Source organism: Aythya fuligula, chromosome 1 (genome assembly GCF_009819795.1).
Source record: "Aythya fuligula isolate bAytFul2 chromosome 1, bAytFul2.pri, whole genome shotgun sequence".
NCBI lineage: Eukaryota > Metazoa > Chordata > Aves > Anseriformes > Anatidae > Aythya > Aythya fuligula.
Window position 1 is genome coordinate 189,721,463 of NC_045559.1, and position 20,096 is coordinate 189,741,558.

At 38.3% G+C, this 20,096-nt stretch overlaps 1 protein-coding gene across 1 annotated transcript in view; it reads right to left on the minus strand.

The window, feature by feature from the left end:
* LOC116501826 (probable ATP-dependent RNA helicase DDX10) overlaps positions 1-20,096 on the minus strand; it is a 91,728-nt gene that overhangs the window by 35,103 nt on the left and 36,529 nt on the right. The window contains exons 11-13 of the mRNA XM_032207433.1: positions 18,592-18,679; positions 11,659-11,747; positions 5,267-5,723 (exon numbers count right to left, since the gene is read on the minus strand). Coding sequence (XP_032063324.1) covers positions 5,267-5,723; positions 11,659-11,747; positions 18,592-18,679 — 634 coding nt within the window. The remainder of the gene's footprint in view (positions 1-5,266; positions 5,724-11,658; positions 11,748-18,591; positions 18,680-20,096) is intronic.

Sequence of the window (20,096 nt, forward strand, 5' to 3'; positions counted from 1 at the left end):
TGGACGTCACAGCTTGTCTTAAAAAACAAGTTTCAGTTGTACTTAAGCTATTGAAATTGCACAGAAATAAATTGTGGTTTCATTTCAATTTTCCATCCACTTTGTAGGACACATTCAGCGCTCACTGCTGGGCATGAGGAGGCTCAAGGTGCTGTCAGCAGGTTTCGTTTCCATTCACGGCTGACAAAAGATATTTTTTCTTAACACTGCCTTCTTAAAACATCCAAATGTAGGCCTACCTCACTTGTGTGCAAATGTTTTGTGCTTCTTATAAATCATTACTTGCTATAATTCAACTTGAGGCACACAAGCACAGCGTTACTAGGCTAGGAACAGAAGGCCCATTCTGTAGGAAGGAGAATTTATGGTATATAATGCATCACGGCATTGACTTTTATTTAACTTAAAAATAAATAACCTCTGTATTTCTTGCTTTGCAATATGCCTCCAAGGAATAATGTGCCTTTTACAGCTAGCAGGTTGCCCTGGAGCAGGTTTGTTCTCTTGGACACCACACGCTACCACAGCAGGAGCAAAGAGAGGCAGCCCTAAGGGAACCAACACTGCTTCCAGAGTCAGCCAGCTTCAAGAGGCTTCCCTTGCCTCTTGCCTCCTTCGAGTGTTTTCTCTCTTGTCATCCCCTGAAAAGCACCAAGGAGACCAAGTCATATGTTTAACATGAGTTAATATGGAAGAATAAAGAGGTAATAAGAGCTGATAAGAGGAAGGAGAAGATGCTTCGCATGGATTTTGACCAACCTGATGTTTATATACTGCTTTTTCTGTCTCACAGCAAGGAACAGAAGGAGAGAAATCCCATTCAGAAGGGAAAGCCAATGTAAGAGAAGCAATCAAGATGAATCACAACTCTGAAAAGTAATTTTGATTTATCTGTATGGTGATAGGCTGTCTTCTCAACATCACAGGAGAAAATTCTAGAGGATTATGTCCTCACTTTGGTTGGCATTAAATGATGTTTCCTTGATACACTCTCTGTGAAAAGCCCAAATTACAGCCAACTATCACTCTCTGCTTCCCTGCATCATCTCTTGTGAGGGAGGCTTACCCTTGTCTGTTCTTTCCTGCTTCCATAACTTACCAGGTTTGTGTATCTGAGAACTGTAAGAAAATTTCATTTCACATAACATTATTGGATTATAAAACAAGCCAACTAGCTGAGACAGAATCATGAAATATAAAATAAAATCCCTCCAAAGCCACAGCATTCAAACTGAAGGCTCTGTGGGTGTACGGACTAACTCCAAGGAAGCTGCAAGTGTTATTGAAGGCAACCCTCTGTCCATAGGCTTACACTTCTACCATCGTCCAAGCAGGCAGTACCTCACTAGAAAAGCTTTACGGGTCTATAAATCAAAGGATTGGGGAGCAGGGAGGGAGTCGTGGCAGTCCTAAGAACCCAGTAATCTAACATTCTCTATCCTAAAAAAGAAAATTTGCTAGCAGAAAACAAGTCTGACAGCATGCAACATGTCCAACAAGAGGATTAAAAGTATAAACAAAAAAAAAAAACAAAAAAAAACTACTGTAGGCTTAATCTTAGTTCTCCAATAAATAGTGCTTTACGGGGAAGTACAGCTTTTGCATTTGAAAATGCGACATCCAATTTCACCAAAGTAGCATTAAAAGCAAAGTTTGTAACCTGGGATTATTTAAAGTCCTTGCAACATCAATACTGCTAATATTGTTAGATGCACTTTAAGCGATTAATTTACATAATGTTAATATAACAACCAAATAATACTGTGCATCTGCCAATTGATATTGGCAGTTCTGCTCGTCACCTTTTTAATGCATAAAAACATTGTACTTCTAAATAAGTCCCATGAGTTATACCAAACAGCTAAAAGTCATGACATATTTAAGTAAAATTCATAAATAGAGCAGCTGGTGAGTACCTCTGGAGCTCAGAAATTCATAACAACGTTGTAATATGTGCCAGGGTGAAAAAAACACATTACTCAAGGTTTTATTTTTTATGTGGCAGTGCTAAAAGAGAAACATTTATATTTGTTATCACAAAAACACAGAGACAATACACACACAACAAATAGACACACTAAGAAAGGGAAAGCACGTAGTCATTCTGGGGGTGGCGTTATTAACTGAGCTAACATTGGATATGTGGCACTTCCCATCACAACCTAACTTTCACTGTCAGGTTAGGCACCACAGACGTTCACCAAAAGCAAGCTATTCCAAGGAAGTCACACACATCCCCTTCCACTCCATCAGCTTAAAGAACTCCTGCTCTGCACTACAGCCCCATGGGACACACGGCGGTGCTGCACCTCCTCCTGCTCTTCCTGACGCTGGAGGGGCCTGGAAAGACACAAGCATGAGGAAGGGCTGGTGACCCTAACAACAGCTCTTTAAAAACTGAAGTTGAATGTAAGGTTTCCCCTGAAACTGAACTGCTGAAGCTCAACAACAGCAGTGGGACCGCTTTGCTGTCAACAAGCAGCATAGTACAGGAACACTGGAAGTGTAAAATCAATCACATGCATTGAAAGTATTAAGGCAAATTTAATTCAGCCTTTCCAGGTATATTCATGATCTCCCAATTAGATGATCACATACTAGCTTTTCCACAAGACTCTCATCTTTTTAGCACAGAAGGTAGATTTTTCTCAGCACTAAATGATCTAGCCAAGAGCACACCTCATTTTCAGACTCCTAGACCCTCTGCAGCGTTTGATGCTGCTAATTAACACACTGCCACTGCCTCGTCCCAGAAACACAGCAAGGATCCCGTACGCTGAAGTCAAACTGTCTTCTGAGTCCTTACTGGAAGGACACTCCAACCCAGAGCAACAGGAAAACTGCCCTTGGACTGCTTGGTGCCTTTTCCTCACAGCCCAGAGGAATTGGCTCTAATTCTTTAGATGTCAGCTACATGCATTCAGTAGGATCTACCACAGTACAGCATTAATCACCTCAAAACTTTTATCAAGAAAGTAAACAGATGGGGAAAAAATATAAGCAGTGTTGCAAGTTAACAATTCATTTTTAACATGCATAAAACGTGGTGTCAAGGTATAGGTATGAAATAAAGATGCACAACAACTGCATCTTTCAAGATAATTTCTGTCATGTGCGTTTGTATGCTGAAACATTAAAAGACTGCATACGGTTAGTGATACATGTATAAGCCTTTACTGTCTTATTCCTACTGAAAATAGAAACCATAAGTTTAAAGCACTCCACAATTTATCAACAATTTTCACAGTAACTAAGGCAATAAACACCACACTCCCATATGCAGTGATTAGTTTCCACAGCTAGGCACAGTACGCCCTACGTTCCTGCTTTCTAAAAATTATATATTGCACTATCACTGGCATTTCTGTAGGAGATTATTCAAATTATATTTCAATTCTTAACAACACAGATCTTGAAACTTAATTTTTCTTCACAGCTGCTTCGAGTATTATGCCCCCATGAACAAGAGGATTCAGGTAGTACGAGCTCTTCCATACTTGTATAGCAAGTATGAAACATTAACAACACTAAATCACAGAAAAGAATTTCCAACTTGCCTAACCTGTAAGTGTTTAATGCTAGAAAACTGTTAAAATATTACCTGGTGAGGTTCCAAATAACTTCTTAAATCACTAATATTATTCATAAAATTCTTGTTCATTCTTTTACATCAAAGCTTTGTTGTGTGGTTTTTGGTGGTGGTTGGTTGTTTTTTGTTTGTTTGTTTTGTTTTTCACTATTTTCTGAGCAAAACTTCCCAAATCACTTTCCAACATACAAATTCAACATAAAGCTGTCTGTGTATTTCAGCACAGAAAATAGCAGAAGCGATAGGAAAGCTGAGACAGGAGTGCTCTTTTAGGCAGAAATCTTTCATTCTACTTTTTGTTTTTTAAACTGCAGCTTCTTTACCACATGAAACTGAAATTTATTAATAATTATAAGGCACTGCCACGTCCACTCAGCTTTGCCCCGTACTAGCGCCTAGCCAGCCATGAGCTGCGCAGAGGCAGGACGATTCAGGTTTAGAGTAAGAGGGACAGAAATGCAATCCCTGGAGCACCCTCATCCACTACCCACACCTATCCTCCTCCCGTGCTGCTGGCAAGAGATGGGAACCTGTGACAACCTCCTCGAGGGAGAGGAGAGAACGCGGGCGGGGGTTCAGTTACTGAGCAAGTGCTCAGCTGTGACAAAGTGAGCTGACGGAAGGGTTTTACTCACATTGCTAAATACTAACGGAAAGATGCTGCTTATAAATGCAGCCAGTGGGCTGGTAAGCATAAGTTCATGACAAGTGCCCTGCGCTGTTAAATAACAGCACCGAAAAAGAAAGATTTAAAATACCAGTTGGAAAAATACATACATTGCTTACCAGGAGGCTCCCCTCGCATGTATGTAAGTTAGGAAAACCATCTTGCTGAAGCAGATGGCTATTTCACTTGGATCTCTTTACTACAGATAAATAGTTGCTAGATGGGACAAAGGACACACCAAAAATTCACAATATGCACTTAGCAAATCTGCTTTATGGGGGGGCGGGATGGGACTTACTATAACATTGCATTTAAAGATTAAATGAAAGCAACATTTCTGGGAATACTGAGTACTGAGTGCAGAGGAACCCTCAATTACAAAGCTACTGACTAAGGAAATGAAAGATCTACATCAATGAATACTTCTAATACATCTCTATAACTACGTTTTAGAAGTGCTCTTTAGAAGCGAAGTGCTCCTTCACTTGCTCCCTGATATTGGATCAATTCCTAACAGCAAAGGTAAGTCTTGTTGAAAGTAAAAATCTTGGTTTGAAGATATTTACATTAATGGTTTGGATCTTTAGGTTAATGTAAAGATCATTTCTTATGATTTGTATTAGGAAACAGCTCATCATCTGCTGCAATTTGGTTCCCAGTGTCATAAACTGTGTAACACCATCAAAATCAGGACTAAAAGTTGCAGCTACTTTAGGAAGGTACAAGAAAAGTATTCAAGTCATGTTATTCATAAATTAAAACTACTACAAGGACATCTTTTATGTGAGGAAAATTACTTACCTAATGTTAATAACACAAAATGATAAAAGCATAACTCACACCACCACTTATCTCCTGGGAGCAATTCTGACCTCTGATACTCTTCAGCAAAACATCTGACCTCAAGCGAGTACACTGCTAAAGAGCAGAATTTTCTCCTCATTTTTACTTGGAATATGTCCAAAATAAAATCATTAAGATTCATAAGCCTTACTGTAAAGTGTACTTACCTGTGCAGGACCATCTTTAGCTTCCATACCAAAAACATTCCGTCTTTTCACTGTCAGCAAATCAAAGTCTTTAGTATCATCATCTTCATCGTCATCTTCGAAGAACTGCATGGAGTCTGTGTTTGGAGCCCTGCTTGATAAAGCAGCTTCTTTTTCCTCTTCCTCAGATTCTTCTGATTCATCCTCAGACTCATCACTCTCCTCAGCACCTTCCTCAGAAGGGGGGTGTTCTGTTTCTTTCCTTCTTTCCTCTTCCTTTGCTTTGTTAGCAGATACCTTTCCACTGAAATTAGTTCTGCATTTCTCCACTCCTTCCTTGTTTATTGAGGAGATGGTATTTTTGTTTTGCTCTGTCTCCTTTACAAGATTTGTCTCATCAGCCGATTCATTCGCAGGTAACTGTTTCTGAACTTTTTGAAGAAATCTCACACGGGGTGCCATTGCAAGACCGAGTGATCTAATGCATGGAATTAAACAAACGCATTAATCTGAAAGGCATATACACAAAATTTGACTAAATTAGAAGCCTTCATCGAAGGCTCAAGTGCTTCAATTTTAATTTTGGTAATTTACATTTACACATTTTCACCAATATATTCACAAAACAGAATGTGGCACACAACAGGACACTCTAGATCATACAATATAAGTGAACACTGGGAGAGGAATGAAGATTAAAAAATGATAAAACAGGAACAATTACAGATCTTCCCAGGAAAGGAATAAAACAAAGAGCCTGAAAAGTTATAGAAAAGGATAAATTAAGTATGATCTATAACAAATACAGTGGAAGAAATACCAATGTAATTTGGTATGAAGTTGCATGGATATCATGTCACGGACTGAGATAGTACTGATACCTGTCAGTGTCCTTCACTGCTAGAAAGCAGTGCTTATCAAGTCAGTTAAGAAAGCAATAGAAGATAAGCTTGGACCAAGCCGTGTACAAACAACCTCCCAAACACTTATTATATAACTTCTCAAAGAAACTTCAGGATTTGGGGTCATTACTGTCTCTTTTCTATAATATATTCCACACTGAGAATAATTTGAGAAACACATTCTACTACTACTGAAAGTTTCCTCATGTTGTTAGATTTGACAGTATCTTTAAAACTTATTTCTTAATCATTTTTCAAACCTAGCGTTCAGTCATACTAAAAAAAAAAAAAAAAAAAAAAAAGCCCTGAATATATAGAAACAGCATTTCTTTCCATCGATTAGAAAAGGCAGTATCAGTTTCATTAATTCATTAGATGCCGCTCAGGCCACAATCCTACTTGCACTGTAGTTACAGCTGTTCTTCATTGAACCTTAGTGCTAGAATTCGCACATTCTTCCATAACAAGAAATTTGGAAGATTTTCTCATAAATACAGAGAGCAGTGATTTGCTGTGATTTAATAAATTCTAACACAGAACATTAAAAACATACTAACACCACAATATAGTCCTCAGACTTATGAAAGCCTTAAAATGCCAGTACAAATTCAGCTGACAAACTGAAAAACAATTTTTTGGTATGAAATGCAATAACTACCAGGGAGCAAGCTCTATAGAAAATGTTTTAAATCAACTTCTGAAAGCAATGCTGAAACCAAATACTTATTTTGCTACTATAAATGAAAGTACAGTTGACAATTCTATCAACTGACAGAAAATGAAGCAGCCAGACATCATCATTCCCTAAAACTCATCAGTGAATGTGTTAAAGGAGCTGAATAAAATATCCACAATGCTCAGGATGCTCAGGTACATCCTCCAATTCAAAGCAGGTTGACAATAATTTTCAGGAAATAATTTGAAAAAGTAAAACTCCAAAGGTCTTCAGAAAGAATATTTCATGCCTTTAAGAGGAATACAGCTTTTATTTCCTATTGAATAAGGAAAATTAGACATAAGTAAACATTTTAGAAAATGAATTCAAAGAAATAGCATAGACTGAAAGTAATGACTCTTACAAGGCCTGATAATCTCTGCTTCTATGAAGATCCATGAGTATGTTCGTATTAACGCAGTATCTTAAAAATCCCTCTATTTTGATTGTGTGCAAACAGGCACCTCAACTCTCTAAATGATGGTATCTTAAATATTAAGCAAAATCTGTTCTTCTATAGAAGAAATTAAACAGGAACTGGAACGCGAGTACAAGCTTTTACCTGTCACAAGACTGCCTAACCTGCAGCTAGACGATTTCCAGCCTTTTTTTTTTTTTTTTTTTTTTTTAAAATACGAGCCAGTTTTAAAGACTCTGTGTTCATTTTTTTTTTTTTTTTTTTGCAGGAGAATTGCTACACAACAATTTTTTACCCAAGTTAGTTCTTCATTGTAATGCTGCAAGTTGCTACCTTTACTATATATAAGACATTGTGTTTTTGAACTTACTCAGAATGATTCGAACACACAAAAAACGGCACAGTGATTTCTGTCACTGTAGAATAGGTTCAGGAAATGGTATAAAATAGCCTGAAAAAGGTTAAATACTTCAGAAGCAACTTCAAGAGATGAAATGTGTATTATTAACCCTGCAATATATGCTGTGTGCTCAGTACCTGAGCCACCCTGACACCTGCTCAAAAGCACAGCAGAGAACCAGCAGCAGTGGTTTCCAGAGTGCATTAAAGACCCTTTTTTCACCTTGGCTGGACTAACCAAGCATGAGAGGCACTCCACTGTAACGCTACTCATGCATATGCAAGCACTTCTGAGGTAAGTGAAGGTCGATAGCAGGCTTGGCTGCACTGGGAGAACAGATCCTAGCAGAAATGAGGGTGATGAGTAAGAGAAATCTGGGCTTTAAGAGAGGAGACAGCAGCTTGCTCAGGGGTCTGTACAGCAGGACCCGAAAGCTCAGAAGCTCCCAGAAGCTGTTGTAGAAAGCTCAAAAAGGGATGGCTGGGTCTCACAGGTGGTTGGGGGGGAGTGATGTGAAAAACACCCAAACTCCACAGGTCATTGGAGGGGACACTGGGGTCTGTATGTGTAATACTGTGTAAGGCTGAGATTAACTAGGTAACAGCACGCAAAATACTAAGTCTGGTTACAGGTGTACCAAAACTGGAACCAGCTGGGAAAAAGCAGTTAGGGCTAGGCCACTGATTTGGAAGGAGGCTAGAATCTAGAAAAGAAAGCACAATGGCAGTGAAATGGAAGGCCAGGAAGGGGCTGAAGCACCTCTCCTATGCAGAAAGGCTGAGAGAGCTGGGGCTGTTCAGCCTGGAGAAGACAAGGCTCTGGGGGGACCTCATTGCAACCTTTCAGCACTTGAAGGGGACTTGTAAAAAGGATGGGGAACAACTCTTTGCTCAATTGGATAATCACAGGATGAGAGGGAATGGTTTTAAACTAAAAGAGGAGAGGTTCAGATTAGAGGTTAGGAGGAAATTCTTCCCTCAGAGGGTGGTGAGGCACTGGCACAGGCTGCCCAGGGAAGCTGTGGATGCCCCATCCCTGGAGGTGCTCAAGGCCAGACTGGAAGGGGCTTTGGGCAGCCTGGGCTGGTGGGAGGTGTCCCTGCCCATAGTGGTGGAACCAAGTAATCTTTGAGCTCCCTTCCAACCCAAGCCATTCTGTGATCCATGAAGCAGCCAAAGGATGAGATGTACAAGCCCATGGCTGGCACCGCCTGGGGAATGTGTTGGGCAGCCCCGCAGGTGCTGACAGTGGCAGAAGCAGGACAACAAACCAAACCTTCTGTCCTGACCACGCCGTAAGGGCCAGGCCTACATCTGCAGTGCAGTGGGTGCTTTCCGTGGTCAGCAACAGGACAGACAGATGTGGACAGATGGATCATGCATCCTGGTGCCGTGCGTTTCAGGTCTGACAGCACCTGCAGCTGTCACTGCTGGGTAGCACTGATCTGTAAGCAACACTGGTAAAATTAGCTGGTACTGAGTTGTGTGTAACAGACATTTCCCAAACAACTTGGTTTTGACCTGCTTTCTTTATTCTCTGTGTACCTGTAGAGGGATAAACAGAGAAAAATATGCTGCATTCCTCCTAGAAGACATGTGGAAAAAATCAGGGGAAATTACCTCCCTTAGCAGCCCCAACAGAGCACCGACTAGCCAAAGTCCAGCAGGCTGCCTGTTAAAATACACCCCTGGAGACTGAAATGTGTGTTAGCATTTAACAGAATGAGGTGCCTGAGAAGTAAAATATTCAGATTCCCTGCCTCCTCTTTACCTTGTCTAGTACCCAGGAGGCCAGAGTAAGTAATTATTCCTTTTCACTCTGTTATTGTTTACATTTGCTTATATTTTCAATGCTGTTTTTTTTGCAACAAAAAAAAACAAATTTCTCTTTTATGCATGTGTGGAAGAGATTCTCCTTCAGGAAACCTAAAGGCTGTTTATGTTCACAACAGGCCTGTGCAGGTCTTCCTCCAGCAAATTATTCTGGGCAACAATTTGTAATGAGAGGACCCTGAACAGAATACTAATGTACCACAGCTCAAAGATGATAAATCTCTAGAATAAATATGTATATGTATACACATACACACACACACAAAAGAGACCACTGCTTTCTGCAGAGACTCAATCAGCAGCACTGAGGAGAATCTCAGTGCACAGACAGGCCAGGCAAGAGAGCAATAGAGACGACGGGCAACAGCCTGGCAGACTGAAATGCAAACCTGACAGGGGCATCGAGCAGCCTGTTTTCTCTATAGGATTTTAAGTGGAGTAACATCTATCAAGCTAGCTGTAAATCTCTAAAGAAAGGCTGAAATACTTTCAGGAGAATCCATAAAGAAGGTAAAAAGGAAGAAAGGACACTTATTCCAGCTTTTGCCACGAGTTTGTGCACAGACCGCAAACCGGAGCTGCTTCTGAATGCAGAATTTAAACACCCAACTTCGAGGGCCTTTCAGACAAATTGAGCTGACTTATCCACTGTATCACTGCGGTACGTGCACTGAATTGAAAGGCAGGGGACTGCAGGGTGTATGTTGGTAGACTAACAGGCTGGAGACAAGGGAAGAAGAATGCCAGCAGAAACCGTTCATTTAGAGCAGAACCTCCAAATTATCTCCCAGATTTATTATCTTCTGACTTTTTGATTATGTTTCCATGTATTTCATAGTCTTGACTAAATCTATGCTACTCTATCCAAGAACTGTCCAATTTCTCCCATTTTAACACAGAAATTACGAACTTCACAAAGTTGAAATTAGAATTGTCTTTTATGAAGGACCAAATCCTGTCACAGATGCCTAAGAGGAATTAGAGACTATTCTGTCTACACAAATATCGGGTACTAGACAGCACACCGTGCTGAAATCCACAAAGATGCACTGGGATTCCTAAAATTCAGCACTACCACCATCCATTAGGTTTGTTAACACACTGGTTAAATTTTTGTGGTCAGCCCTCTAAGTCCTGATCAGCATGGGGTAAGACCTATGATAAGGTTTTAAAGATGCTGACAAACCACACACAGGTCAAGGGGCAAGCAATAGATGTAGTGAAACTGTTGAAGTTTTTGCTAGCTCTCTTAAAAACCTCAGTCCACAAAGCATCTTTTGTAATTGTTTTGTTACCTTTAAAAACATAACCATGTTAATTGAAGCAGGGCACAGGAAGACCAGGTGTTCTACAGTCTAGTAATTTGTCACATTTTAGTTCATTAAGCCACGTGCTGACAATTTTGAGGACTTAAGTCTTCTCTGTATGAAATTCCAGAGACATGTAAAATTAATTTATCATGCATCTTTGAGCACCTTCCTGCTCCCTTCTGACTACCCCATGTCCCCTGAGATTGTTCTAAAGCTTCACATTTTAAAACAATCTCAGATGGTTGTCATCTTTAAAGTCAACCTGTCAGAATTAATTTCCTTCCCCTAGAAAATTTTGAAAAGATCACATATATGTACAAAACCAGACATGATAAAATAGATGCTATTCAGACCAGTGCAGACATGTTACATCTCTACCAAGCCCAGAGCATCTTTTGAAAAGTAATTTACATCCAGGGAACAATGTCCCTTTCACACTCAAAATGAGACTGCAAAATAACATTTTCACATAATCCAATTTCGTTTTAAATACTACACTAAACAAGTCAGCATTTAGCTACAAGGTTAGAGGGTGAACCTGAACAAGAATTATATTGTTCTCTATCCTTTTACTTCACAACTTCTGTCTTTTATTGTATCTTCTGCTGTAAGAATTATTTCTATTTGTAGACATATACTGTTTTTACACATAATTTCTATTCAAAATGTCTTTTAAAATATGCAAAAGCACAGTGTAAACATGAAAATGTAAATATAAGAAACTTTACAAATTTGTATGTTAACAGTCAAAAAAAGCTTTTTAAAGTTATCGTACGCTGCTAAACTACTTGTTATATACTTTTCACCTTCTGTGCTATGTTTTTTGTCATACTTACAGAGCATATTCTGCTAGAGGCAATTTGAAAACATCAAATACTTCCTTATTCTTCATCAAGTAAACGGAACGCAAGTAGGATACAAAACACTGAAAGGAAAATAAAAGTATTTAAAAAAAGAAAGAAACTATCCATTCATTTACCAACACATGAAATAAACATTACATTGTTGTTCTAAATACAAATAGATCTCCACTATAAGCTTGTCTGAAGCTAATTTCAAAGTGAAATTCTTTTACCCACTACTGACAGCCCCAAATTTAACAGTACTACATGAAGTGATACAACTTCAGATATTCGGGTATTTCATTAAAGCACATTAATTGGCTTAATTTGCCAGTAGAATGTTGTCATATTTCCACTAGAAAGTAAACATGGCAAATTAGTCAAGAAGGAAAAACTGATATTTACCCTCCCAGATCTTCTAGATGCTGTTACGCTATTCTGACACCTGAATCACATGGAAGCAAGAGTCTGAGTATGTTGCTATCAATCTGAGGTGTCTGGACTTAATTGCAGCCACTGGCAAACAGAAAGTGATTCAGCTCAATGTAGCTGTCTTTCACTGTAGCCCAGGATAATTCATATCCCCTTGCTTTTGCCACCAGCTAATCATACACATGCAGTCAATGAATGCAGCTCAGCTGACCAACATTCACTAATATGAGTCCAAGCTTGAAATTTTAATTAATGCCTGACATTCACCAGGAAAACTGGAACCAATCTGTAACAGAACAACTTAATCCTGTGTTATATTTTTCCTCCACCCTTCTCAAAAGGAGTGATTCCTATTATTCCTTTATTATTCAGCTTCTCATCGTTGTTTTTTTTTATATAGTATATTTCTGCCTATCATCAGTTCATTTCTTAAAATTAGTATTCTATCACCACTGATAGTACTGGATAGATTTACAGCTTATTCCTATTCAAACTGAAGAGAAAAAAAAAAATTGCTTTGTAAAATTGCACAGCACTTCTTTTGCTGCAAATGTAGGTGATGTTCTTGATGTTCGTTAACATTTGTTATTCACTAAATTGTATTGTTTATTCCAAGGCAGTATTCTGTTGTTTTTGTTTTGGGACACCAGTTTAAAGACTTGAAATCAGCCATCTGTTGCTTTACTTACACACTAACAGAATTTGGGGATGGCCTCTTGTGGTCAGACACACAACAGTATAATATCTTCTCTCTCCACCCCCTATCTAAAAAGCAATTCTTTAAGTCTATTAAGCAAGAACTTGGAATAGTTCGTATCACTAATGCAAGCATTTTTCAGTAATCTTAATCTGATGTCCCAACATTGTTGTAAAATAACAAACAAATACCCACCCTTGTAATGCTATCCAGACATACAGAGCATTCAAAGCACCAAAAGAAAGGACAGACTGTCATTTACCCAGTCACAACTTAAGAACTTTGACCCTCATGTATTAGTTCATAGTTCTGTACATTAACCTTCAATAGAAACCTATTAAAATATGTTCTGCTCAGCTCCAAAGGTTTGTCTTTCCTTTCCATGGCTGCTTGTCACCACCCAGTACCAGAAAAGCTCCAAATTCCTAAGTTCACACACAGAGGCAGGAAAACTTCAAAAACTCAGTGGGTTTCCCAGTTCTTATGTAAATACTGAGTTGTAAAAGCAGCACAGGTTATTTTATTCCAATAGAAAAACATGCTGAAAATTTTGTGAGTGCAAAACGATTTCCAACTCTCTAAAAATGGATGGCAGAACATTTCTGATGCTGGTGTTTGTGACAACTATGGCTTTTATCCCACTTCTAGGAATAATCCAAAAAAGTAGAAAAAAAAAAATCTGCGTTTATAAACTAAATACTTTAGATAATACAGTAAATTTGCCCTAGGAGAGTCTTGACTAGTGAGATACCAATCCAAAGAAACATGCCAGTAACGGCAAACATTTATCATTCCCCATTTAAAAGGTTCAGCATGAGAACTGTTCACAAAGCACTTGGGGGTATCTAGACAACAAAATTGAACTACCCAAAATAATAGCAGCAGTGCAGCATAATATAATGCAATATCTTAAGTATTAGCAAAAATCCTTAGACTATCATTTGCAATCTAATTTCTGATACATGCCAAAACTCCTGCCATCACGCTTAAACCAATAAGCACTAGAAACAGCAGCCAGTGAAGCTACTCTGGTTATATTCAGGTCTATCACAATCACACCCTTGTTCTGCCACGTACAGACACCTCTCAGAGAAAACTTTTGTCTCTGCAATTCAAGGAGAATTAGAAAAAAAAAAAAAAAAAAAAGTCTATTTCTTGTTACCCTGAAATACAGGAGAAGAACAATACTTGAGGCACCAATCTTTTATGGGGGTTCTTGAAATTCTAAAGCAAAACTATTTCCAAAGGTGAAAAGGGTGCGTCTGTAGATTAAGCACTGCCACAAAGTCATTCTTCTTTCCCTTGGCAAGGTGAAATAAGAACTTGTGCGCAGAGCTAAGAGAAATGCTTTTCAAGCTGCCCAAAGCCTTGTTAGAGACGTTTTTACTTGTTTTTTTTTTCAAATGCTAAGTTTTTAGGTAACTTCCTGATCTGATTATCTCTTTCAATTAACTTTAGACGTGGAAGATTTTAGCACAACCCATTTCATCTGGTACCAAGACTAAGGTGTGGAATAAAAAACTTGTTTTCTCACTTTAAATTACTAACTGCGAGTTGCACCATCCTTTTTCAAGTTTGTCACAGACATGATTCAGGCTGGAATTGCTCTACCTTCAAAGAAAAGTTCATCTCATTAAGATAAGAGGCTTCAAAGATCATTTAGTATTAATATAATGATTAAAGTCTTCAGCTGACCTCACTTGCTATTTCAGACACTATGAACACTTCCAACATGAGATATTCCCCACCCCAAAAGCTCTCATCCAAAACAGAAAATTACATATAGTATGGAAGAGAAGTTCTACTTTCAAAGAAGAGAAATGAAGTACAGAAAAGGTAAATGGCTTCTTCAAAACTGCAGCAACTTAATCTGAATTCTGATTTGATTTCAGTGTCTTTACTTCAAGCTCCTTCTAAAATATTGTCAACTCCTTGGGATTTTATTCATTTCTCCTAGGACTTGGTCACTCCTCTGCATACAGACCAGAGAGCTGAGGAAGATAAATTTCATCAGTCTGAACTCTATTCCTTCTCCTTTATCATTTTAGTTTTTTTTTTTATTATTATTATTTATTTTATTTTTATTACCCACTTCTATTTCTGCTGTTGTGATATCACTTTCGTGTTTGTTTGTTTTTATTATAACTGAAGGTTACAAAAAAATCACATTAATTAATTTATACCCTTATGCATACCATTAATGCTGAGCACCAGAAAGACCTTACAGCTCTACCACAGTAGCATCTAGAGGCCCCCAGAATGATTCAGACTAGAAACAGCTATGGCAACAATCTATACTAATTTGCTACATTTGCAGTTTTAATTTATTGATGTGTTTCTTGAATAATTGTTTTAAGCAATAATAAAAAAAATCAATTTATGTGTTGTTTTGACAGAATTCAAAGTTAACAGGGCTTGACTGGAATCTCAAGCCATAACTAATTATGTTACCAGAACACCCTGCAAGTCCCTCTGGGAGAGATGAAGAATTTAATGGAGAGGCATCACTTTGGTGTCCAAGTCTCCCCCTACACAGAAATGTTCAAGTTAGCAAGAAAAATACTTTATTTTTTAAACTCTTTTCCAGAACTGGATGAATTGGCTTATTAATTATTAAAATTACAAAGAATGCCAGTAGGCAGCATCAGTCCATGAGAACTGTGGAGGTTTCAGAGGAGCCCAAATGTGATACACCCTCTCTTTCCAATCAACAGCAGAGAAGTCAAGTCCTATGTAACGAACCATGAAATTCCTTAAGCCATTTAGTAACCAAGAATTTTCTTTTATAAAATAAAAGCATCTTGAAGTAAATAAAGAAGCTGTGGCCACCAAATCGTAATTCTCTTCAGACATAAATATAAGCAGAAAAACAAACCAACACATTAATTCCCTCCCTTATAAAAATGCTTCCCAAACAGGGTTTTCATTTTTGACATCCAAAATGCAAGATGCAATCACTCAGATCTCATGCCTTCAACATGCTGAACTATATCCTACCCAAACCTCTGTGCATAGCTGTTGCACTGCTGTCTGATCCATCCTGGTATTCCAGTAGGGAACTTATTTCTCACAATATGTCGAGAATTTAGCAGCTTGCAACAGGCAGGCTAGTTAGACAGCACAACACCCAAGCCTTTGACAAAACCAGCTTTCCAAACAAGAACCTGAGATCAAGATTTCAGCTGCGTTATTGTTTTGTTCACATTGATATATACTATATGTACTATATTCACAGTGATATGTACTGGAAGACATTAGCAGAGTATGTCTGAACACCCAGATCTTATTAAGGAGAGCCAAACTCCATCTATGACAAACCACTTGACCATATTTTAGCATTTTCAAAAACTGATTGTATATAGTTTGCCTGAAAGATGTCACTGCACCAATACTCATAAGCAAAAAATTGCAACAAAAATAGCTTAAAATGCTAATTAAATAAAATTTATAATTTTCAAAATTAGTTGAAGATTTTATCTGTAAGCTTGACAGACAGCCCATGTTTGATTTTCTTCTTATGTTATTTTGAAACTTTATCATTGTTTTCTTTTCTCAATTCAGAAATCTCTCTCTCTTCCTTTTAAGTAATCTTAAAAAGCCAACACCAAAAACTGAAAGGTTTGTTAGTATTTTCATTCCAAGTAAGATAACGCTGGCTCCCTCCTACTCTCATCCGCCCCCTGCCAGCTGCTCTGCCAATTCTGATGTAATTTGTGTAACTGCAGCTTCCTGTGGCAGTTGCAGATGATCACAGCATGTCACCAGTGCATCTGGCCTGCATAATGTCATGATGAACCTTACACTTCAGTCCACATGCTACAACCTCACTCTAGGAGTTTTAAATACTCCAACTTGCTTCATTTTACATCCCAATTCAGCAGACAGGCTACAACCCTCTCTAAACATTCCCAACCTGCTTCTCATTTTATTCTACCACTCCAGTTCACCACAATATTTTCAGGTGTTATCTATCCTCATGCTAGGTGAGACAATTAGTTACCTACACTAATCCAGAATTTCTATGACCTTTCCCTTGGATAGCCCTTGTACTTCTCAAAATTTGGCATTTTCAGATTTCCGGTCACTTGGCCTTCGATCACCAGCTCGTTCTATTCCAGGAAGTTTTTCTACGTTCCCCAAACCTGCTAAATTTTTTGATAAAATTCACATACTTTTTTTGAAGTCTCCCAATATTAATCAGCACAGCAAAGAAACACCAGTCACACACTTCTCTATCTTACTTGGAAGAGCAATTCTAAGCAATTTTGCTTCACATTAAAATCCAAATGAAAGTAAATATCTCTTAATCAATTCAATGATAGGGATTTTACAGCCATGATTGGACAAACTGTCCTATATATTCAGGAGATATACTATTGGAAATTGATTAAGAAATTAGGCACATGAGACCAACCTGATTTCATATTTCTAACTTTTTAAGCCAAGGAATGAAATCTATCACTTCCCAGTAACATTTTGGAATAATTGCAACAGCAACAACACTATCAATAATAATGTTCTGTATCAGCTCCCAAGGACAAGTCCTCTCAGGAACAACTACCAATTTACCCATCCCCTTCAATCAAACTGTTACTGAACTGCAAAAAGGTACATGCACCATCCTGTTCTCCATCGTGTCACTGAGGATACACAATAAAAAATACAAAGTTGTACTGAATTAAAAGCTTCATGCTTTACAGAATCAAAGTTTAGTTGAAGTTGAAAGAAACCTCTGGCGATCACCTAGTCCAAAACACTGCCCAAAGCAGGGTCAGCTACAACAGGCTGCTCAGAAACACATTCAGTTTTGAGTATCTCTGGAGACTGCAGTCTCTCTGGGTAACCTGTTGAAGTGTTCAACCACCCTGACAGTAAAAGTTTTTTCTCACATTTTCTCCAATTTGCATCCATTGCCTCCCCCCCTGTCACTAGGCACCATTCAGAAGACTTCAGCTCCATCTTCTCTGTAGTTCTCTCCTAGTACAATACATACTCCAAGCCTTTAATCATCTTTGTGGCACTCCGTTGGTCTTGCCCCAGTACACACACGTCCCTCTTGAACTGGAAGCTCAGAATCAAACCCAAGCACTTCACCAGGGCCAAGAAGAAGGGAAGGAGCACCTCCCTCAACCTGCTGGCAATACTCTGCCTAACACAGCCCAAAACCTGATCGACCTTCTTTGCTTCAAGGGCACATTGTTGTCTCAAGTTCAACCGCCTGCCCAGGGTCATTTTCTGCTTTACAGCCTGTTGGTCCCAGCCTGTACTGGCAACCTCCACAGGTTCACAACTTCGACATCTAGGAAAGACTTGAGCAAAATAATAACAACAACCAAACAAACAAACCAAAAAAGAACCCTCAAACAGCTGAGCAGCAGTGTCTAGATGATCTCTAGATCTTTTGGACTAGATGATCTTCAGAGGCTCCTTCCAACCTCGTCCATTCTGTGACTACTGAATCAAAAATTACTTTTATACCCCAAACTCTAAAATAATATGTTCCCACCTATGCCTTAACTATGACACAATAGCAGTAAGTCAGGATGGCTCTGCAGACATTAGCGTCATGAGCCCATGTTCAGAATCAACTCACCTAGGCCACACAGACACGCTTACCAGCACTTGCTAAAACATAATTGTTCTTTCTACTGATGCCACACTTTAAATATCAGAACAATTTAGAAGAACAGTTCCAAACACTGCTGCTAAGGCACATATCAGCAGGTCAAATATTCCAGCAGCAGTTCTATTCAATTAGCATACCTCAAGAACCATAGGTACAGCAGATGAGCACTTACCCTTTGAGCTTTCTCTTTTAACTCCTGATCTTGGGCTAAGAAAGCTTGCAGCCTCTTTTGGATGTCTGTAAGCTTATCAGGATTGATTCTAATTAAAAAAAAAAAAAAAGTTAACTTTAATTATTAGAACATGCACAAATAAGCACCTATTCAATTCTCCGGAGTATCTTCAAATTTTCTGCATTGCTTTAATATGCATAAAACTATCTCCACTCTGAACAAGCTTACAGAGGAACCGTGTTATATACACTCCTCAAAAGAATAACACAGAAAAGAGAAATGGGAGCTCAGCCTTTTTATCCAGCTACACTTTTTGTTGAAGTAGATTAAACTTGTCCCAAAGCAAAGCCAAAATCAGCATTAAAATAATTCTCAAATTTATAAAAATGATGAGAAAAAAAATACAACTACAGTGAACCACAGTACTACCTTATAGTGAGGCAACAGTCTTCCTAAGGAAATTCTCAGTGTTTTTGAAAGCTTAAATACGATGCAGTGTATTGAGAATACTGAAATTAACTTTTCTGTTATAACCAGATGAGCAAAAATAAAGGACGTTGAGATAAGCAGATTTAAGAGTTCCTCAAGATATTTATCAGGTGGATAGAGAACAGCTACTATATTATGTATATAAGCATATATTATGTACTATATATGTACTATAATATATATTATGCTACTATATTATGTATATAAGAAATGCCATTAAATCTGGTAAGAAGTTATGCAAGTCCTCTCCCTTTTTTTTTTTTTTTTAAACTCTTATTCCAGTGATATTTACACTGTGCTTTGCTTATTTGCCAAGATCCTTACTCACCTATTTCTTGTTTTGACCTACTAATGCCAACCTAGGATATCAAAAAAGCAACTAAACGTGGTAGGAGTGTACCCCTCAAGCAGAGGTCAAAAGAGATGCTCTACCACAACTACCAGAATTCTCACATTGGATCTTGCTGCTGTGTCACGTGTACTGGGTCATCCTATACTATACAGCAGAACATAGCTTTTGTTTAAGAAAACCAAGAAAAATAAAAGAATCAAAATCATGTATCTTTACATAACACCGAGTGAGTCTAAAAAACATGACTGACTGAAATACTAGGCAAGAAATATTTCACAGTAATCTTCTGTAATATAAACCATTATGATCATCTACTATTCTTACTAAACAAGAAAGCAGCCATTAAGCAAAGGGTTGTGGGGTGTTACCAAGCAGTACTTTAAAGACATGAAAGCTTTATTCCCTCACTATTTCAATTTCATGTGTCTGTCAGGTACAGCCAGTGGAAGACTGTGGTGCTCACAAGCTGTTTGGTGACAGTTTCAGTGAAAGATCAAATAGAGTTCCAGTTTCAAGACAGCATATAATTTGCTCTTAATGTGTAAAAATGTAAGACAGAAGTCAAGAGGCATGAAAAATTCAGTGGGACACAAACTGACCAACAACTTTTTGAAATGCAGTGCACATAAGATACCTAAGACAGAAAAAGTAAATTGAGAGGAAG